Source organism: Hippocampus comes, unplaced genomic scaffold (genome assembly GCF_001891065.2).
Source record: "Hippocampus comes isolate QL1 unplaced genomic scaffold, H_comes_QL1_v1.1 scaffold623, whole genome shotgun sequence".
Taxonomy (NCBI): Eukaryota; Metazoa; Chordata; class Actinopteri; order Syngnathiformes; family Syngnathidae; genus Hippocampus; species Hippocampus comes.
This window is the reverse complement of record NW_017805336.1, coordinates 67,293-74,186: the sequence shown is the minus strand read 5'-3', so window position 1 is coordinate 74,186 and position 6,894 is coordinate 67,293. Positions and strand designations below refer to the sequence as shown.

Below are 6,894 nucleotides of genomic sequence, written 5' to 3'. Positions count from 1 at the left end.
ACGCAAATGACGTCACACACGACAACAGCTAAGCTAAGTTAGCCGAGACGACACTCGCAGTCAGACGGACACGATTTTCTGCCAATCTGTGTTTTTCCCTTTTTGGCCAAATATATATTTTACGACAACTGTCTTGTTGACGGCCTCTTTTATTCTTTCCACTGGGGTTTAGCGGGTGTGTTTATAAAGAGACGAAAATTGTTTGGGGACTATCCCCCACGTTCTAGTTGAGATGGTATAACCCAAGAGGCAAAATGACGCTTGCTACTGTTGTTGCGAGTTGCCATTCGTTCTACTAAACCATTAGTCAAACGCCATCATGCCTTCTGTCGTTATTCCACAAACAAAAATCTCTTTACTGTTACTAGTGTTAGTGCCTCAATATGGCTACGCTTGTGAAAGCAATACAACGAACTCAAACGCGTCTTCGTTCAATGTTGTCAACTAATATCCGGATTATGCAAATTTTCCTCAATTCTCCGGAGAAATTTTCATAATAATTTGAAAAACCCGGAATTCCGGGAAAATCCGGAGGACTTTCATCTCTGCCAGACAGAAAAGGCGCCAACGTACTGGTGGTTCAAGTTTAAAAAACAGGTAACCAATCACCACCGAGGGGCCGGACCGGGGGTGCGGCATGCAAATATCGGGGGCAGTGGTTTTCTTGTATTTTGCATATGTTACAATAAAATGTCGAACTCGTGGAGGGCGGGACTGGGAGTGTGTGATCATCGGAGCAACTACCGTCGTTCGCTCTCAGAGATCCGCTCCCGCCGATATTGAAGACAATTTTCCTGTGTGCCGAGTCATTTCTTTAACTTTGTCCGAGAAAATCTCTGACACTTACACACGCTGCCACCTGCTGGACAACTTTTAAATGATTTACAATGCAGACAAGATCCTGAGTATGAGGCTGCGTCAGACCCTTATGCACTACTGTAAGACGCCAAAAAAAAAAAAAAAAAATTAAATGAAATTAAATACATTTTAAAAAAGGAAATGACGTATAAATACCACATGGGTAGGCAGTTGTAGTGGCTTTTCTTGACATATTTAGATGCCCTGGGGAATAAAAGAGTTTATGTCCATAACTCTAAATTTGCCCTAGTGGAAATATTAAAAAATAATGGTTGTGGACATGAAGACAATACAACATTGTCAAGTGTAATTGACAAAGGAATGCCCATACTGCGTCTTTGACTGATTAAATGGAAGTACATTTAACCTCTACCATCTTTGTTACTGATTTGTTGCTTTACAGTTGTATATGTAAGTTGCTCCATGTACAGCACCTCATATGCAGCGATGGCTGTTTGAAAGTGCTCTATAAATACAGTTGAGTTGAGTTGAGTAAACTTTACATGATCAGAATTCTTGGGGCTGATCACCCATCAGCAAGTTTTTTTAAAAACTATCTGATTGTTGATCTGATCAGAAGATGGAGATTGGGCTTGTCCGAAAACAGCAGCAGCACGTCTCTCTTCCCCTCCTCCTCATCAATAAGATTAATTGTTTTATCATAAACACGTCGGCTGCGCGGGGATAGCTGGCCAGGAACTAGCTGGAGGCTAACGGCAGCTACACCGTTAGAGCATAAAGGGAGCGCCACGCCACCAACATAAGTCTCTTCACCTCACTCAGAAGGCAATGCTGATGAATGTTAATTACCATATAAGGTTTTATAATTACAGATTTAAGTAAAGTATAAATACTGTTTACATATTTTAAACATGCTGGTACCCACATACACTTACACAAAAATTCCTAGGCTGGAGCAATGCTTCCTTCGCGGTTTTTCACTTATCGCGACGGGGTCCCGGTCCCCATTAACCGCAATAAGTGACGGATCACTGTACCCCAAATGTTGAATGTATTGCACTTAACTTACTGATTTCATTGTGACAGCGGTCTGGACTTTGGAGGCCACAGCGTCGACTCGAGATGCCATGCGCAACCAGTTCAGACCTTCATTTTTTTTCCGGATGGCATTCTCAGCATAAACCTTAGCACATTCCACATTTTTCTGTTGCAGGGCCTGTGATAAGAAGATGACACAGAAAGTTCAATATTAAAACTGTTCTTTACACTCATGTGACAAGATCGAAATGTTGACTTTGATACTATATCTGTATCTGTATCAGTACCTCAATAAAAACACGAGTAAAAAGTAGTGGAATAATAGTAATAGAATAATAATAATTTTCTTCAATTTTTCATAGTTAAAAACAATTATAATAAGGATAGATATTATAATACTTCCGATTAAAAAACAAAACAAAAACAGATTTTTTTTAACGCTTCAGAAGAATTTAACATGAAACATTTAATATTTTTACCTTTCGTATTTGAAATTTCTTTTGTCACTAGAGGCAATATTTTCCTGTTATATATACACACACACACACACACACACACACACACACACACACACACACACACACACACCGGTGTGTGTGTGTGTGTTTTTTTTAAAACGTACATATACATACTGTGTTTAAATGAGTAAATGATTAAACTGTTACACCTTTAATATCAACTGTCAATAATTTCACATTTTCATTATTTTACCTGCAATTCTAAAAAACATTCAAAACACTTTGCATATACTGTATAACAACTAGGTGGGGCATGCACTGGTGGTTTTTTACAACATCACAAGTGAAAAGGACATGCAGCCACAAATCATTTCTGCTGCATTTTGTGAACAATATCACATAGGTGGTGCAATAGTTTCTTTTTTACAGCGCAGCCCTTGGTGCAAAAATGAGGCATTGCTGATAAAACCACATAAAACATCGCGATCAAATCTACTTAATCTGTTACAAAGAATTTTTAAACCCCTTATGTATAGTGAATCAAAAACAATGGCAATGATGTCTTTTGCTCACCTTTTTGACCTTGGCTTTCTCCTTATCAGACTCCTTCTCTGCCTTTTTGGCTAGTCTCTCCAGTTGTTTGGAGGTGAACTGGTAACCAAAGAAAAACATAAGGAAGAAATTAACATATAGGGTTCTACATTAACAATGGCCCAATGCCACTACGTGACTGTGTTGGACCACCAGAAGTACACTGATGCTGACTGGGCTAGAACACTTTTCATACAAGAATGGTATAAATTCAACACATTCTAGCTTTTTTTTTTTTTTTTAAATTAGTCAACATTTTGAGTTTTATCAAGTTAAATTGATCAGTCATCATTGATCTTATTACTGAAAAAAAATGCACATCAATATGATATAAAGCTAAAAAAATGTCAAATGTTAAATATTCAGTTAGATTTTAAACAGAAAAAAAAGTTCAAAAAAAGTAAGTACACAGAAGTAATATTTTTACAGACTTAAATAAGACAGTGTTAAGACACTAAATCTGAAATAAACATTGGAATTTTTCGTTTTATATCATGAATATGCAGGGCCACCAAAACAGGGCTCTGTCGGGCCATGAACAAAAAAGGCTTATGTAAGCCCCTCATGCATATGCCACTTAATTTCTAAATGTTGGATACATACCTTTAACTGGAAAAGCGTGTCTGTGGAAAGACAAAATTAGGATTATTGACTACATGTCACAGAAACTGGAGTGTGTCATTTTAAATTCTTGCACCACAATTAATCAAAGGTAAAGGAAACTAAATCATTAAATAATTACATACTGAAAAGTAGCTTTGTAAGAAGATAATTAGAACTGCCTGAAATGAACCTACTTAAAAATCATTCATTGCATGAACGATTTTTTACTTTATGGGAGGAGTGCCCAACCAGTCGATTGCGGTCGACCCGTAGTCCGCAGACTGGTCCAAGACAACAGTGAGGGCTGATGAAGGGGAGATGGGGGGAGGGTGTGTGTGCGTGTTATTAATATTATCAGCGATGGGCACTTAACCCTATTTTGCCAGACCTGGGTACCCTTCCATCATTGTCCCTCCATCCTTATTCATATAATTATCGTCCTCCATCCTTGTTCATCCTCATCCTTTGTAAGCGCTTCCATCCCGGTCTGGGTTAAGGACGATTAAAGGGACGGATCATCAAAACCCAGTTCGATGCTCGCTTAGTGCATGCTTTTTTAAAAAACTTCTCGCCGCCCGTCCCAGGGACCCAATGCCCATCTTTGAATATTATATACTTTTGTGTTAGTGTACACTTCAATTTAACCATTCTATCACTTTATCACTTCAAACCTCACAAAAAAAAAGACAAATAAAACAACAACAACAACTAAATCGGTCACCTTTAACCTGCGGTGCTGCATGACCTGCATCACAGGAAGTTGTTAGTTGGCAATTGCAGCTAGTTATCACAGCTGTTGAGACAGATCTATATTTTGTTCATTCACAGGCAAGGTTTGTTTCATCTGCAATTCACTGATGGCAGTGTCAAAGAATTCGAATCTGGAGCAGCAGGAACAGTATTTTAAAACTACACGCGAGCTACGATCGTGATTCTGCTAATAATGCATTACAAAAGTGCGCATCTGCCTCTCAGGTCTCTCACTAAGGTAGGCAATGCGTTACTTATAACAAACTCAGTCTTGTCTTGTACTGAATTTATTTTTCTGTTTTGTCCATGTTAGGATCCATTATGGCTATTGATCATCATGGCTTGCGTGTGTGCGTGCGTGTGTGGGTATACGTGCACTTGCAGTAACAGGTTGCTCGTGGCAAGTTGGCTGCTTGAAAAGTAGATTTTCTGTCAAAAAAGGTTAGGCACCTCTGCTTCATGGGATTTCTATTTATTTAAATGACTTTTCTTTTATTTTGGTGCAGATCATTAAAATATTACACAAAAAATACCACGAAAAAGAAAGCATAAATAAACGTGTCTTGTCAAAATCACCAATCAAGGTGGTGGTGGCCGAGATTGGCGATGTGATTGGTTAAACTGTGTGACAACACATCTCCAATGCTCCAGCTGCCACATTTCAACGGCGAGAATGAACTTGTAGCTGCTTGTCTGTCAAGTTACATTAATTGAATTTAGTAACAGATGAATTTGTGGATGAGGATTGATCCAAAAATAATGTGAGCACATTGTTAAACACTTAAAGTACCACCAAACTCAGTTTTGCTCCCGTTGCCTTTTTAAAAGGTAGCGTGCATGTGTGCTACCGTATTTTTTAAGCTAGCATATATTTTACCATGCCTGCGTCCAATAATGCAGTGTGTCTTGTGAATGTATTAAATACAGAAATACTGTAGCACCCATAACTGACACTGTGCCCTTTAATATGGTCGTGAAAATACGGGAAACAAAATGGGGCAACGTATGGCAAACAGTAAAATGTTCCTTTCCGATAATTGATATCTTTGTTGTTGTAGTCGTTAGGCGAGCCAATAAAGAAGTTGCTTTATTCTTAAATTAATTTGCCGATTCATTGGTTATCTGATTTTTTTTTCAGCCAAATATTGGAATGAGCATCGGGCTCACCAGCATTCGACATAAACAGTGGCCCAGGGCCAGTATGCCGATGTGACTCCGTCAGACGTGGCGGAAATGTGTGTGATTCTAGCCAGTTGGAGTCTCCTTTCTCACCTCAACTATATTTATAGAGCACTTTAAAACAACCTATAAAAAGTGCTGTACACGGGACAAAAATAATTAATTGATCAAGAAACCAATAAAACCCAAATAAAGACAGTATAAAGCACAAAAACAGTAAAACTAAAAATCAAGTCTCATGTTGAGTCAAAAGTCAAAGAATAAAAATGAATTTTAAGATGAGTTTTAAAAAGCGGCAGCGAGGGGGCTTGCTGAACGTTCAGTGGGAGGTTATTCCAAAGAGAGGCACCAGCAACGGAAAAGGCTCCATCCCACTCCAAGCCTCCACTTAGTTCTTGGTACCTCTAATAATAGTGTCTGGTCTGCAGACCTGACGGCACAGGGCAGGTGCATAGGGTCAGAGGAGCTCAGAGAGGTAAGGTGGGGCAAGGCCATTTCAAGATTTGAAAACAAATAATAGGATTTTAACAAGAACTCCAAAATGTATTGGGAGCCAGTGAGGGTATGCCAGACTAGGAGTTAAGCGGAGAAAAAAAAAGTAGTGTGTTTCTGGTAACCCGACCGACCGAGAATTTCTACGTCGAAAATGCCGACCGTAAAGTTTTTTTTTTTTCAAACAACCCTCTACATTTTTGTGTAGAGGGTTTACATCGGTGCAAACTCTCGCGATATTCACGTTGAGCGCGTGCGTCGTTTGCCCTGTCGTCTGTCAACAACATGACCCAATGCTTAAATTTCATGTTACCTGAAACACACATCTTTTTTGTTTGGCCTTATGTGCTCCCTCTTAGGAGTACCAGTCAAGAGGCGAGCGGCGGCATTCTGGACATTTGAAATAAACAGAATTGAAAGAAGAAGCAGTAAACAGAAAGAAATAGGAACAAATTGACCAAACGTACATCGAAACATGCAGTTGATCAGCAGACATGACTTCCGAATATGAAGCTATTTTGATATAAGTTCCTCCCCTGGCGGTATCTCCAGAGCAACCTGAAGGGTGTATGGTATGTCGTCAAAAACAAGATAATACAAGTATCTTGTTAACTCTTTTGAACAAGTAGCACCCAAGTGATCAAGTGGAAAGCCTGAAAATGCGAGCAGAGTTAGCAAGGGCTGCCCACACGGAAACATTTTCAGTTTCGTCGCGAAGCCGGCAGCCACTGGATGAAAGCAGCAATCAATAGTATGATCAGTCACATTCTCAAGTAGCAATGATGCTAACGCCGTATGAAGGATCATCATTTTAAAATTATGTTGACACCAGTGGCGGACCCTGAGGGCCAGCAAGGCCTTCTCTGCTGGCCTAAACATTCTCAGAAAAGTAAATTTACTTTTATGTATTTTATGTTATTTTATAATTTATGTTATTTTATTTTCATAAATATGTAAAACAAAA

General features: G+C 39.1%; 1 protein-coding gene across 1 annotated transcript in view; it reads right to left on the bottom strand.

The window, feature by feature from the left end:
- Window positions 1–6,894, bottom strand: part of chmp1a (charged multivesicular body protein 1A) — an 18,772-nt gene that overhangs the window by 9,906 nt on the left and 1,972 nt on the right. The window contains exons 2-4 of the mRNA XM_019871733.1: window positions 3,510–3,529; window positions 2,889–2,966; window positions 1,889–2,035 (exon numbers count right to left, since the gene is read on the bottom strand). Of these exons, the coding sequence (XP_019727292.1) occupies window positions 1,889–2,035; window positions 2,889–2,966; window positions 3,510–3,529 (245 nt within the window). The remainder of the gene's footprint in view (window positions 1–1,888; window positions 2,036–2,888; window positions 2,967–3,509; window positions 3,530–6,894) is intronic.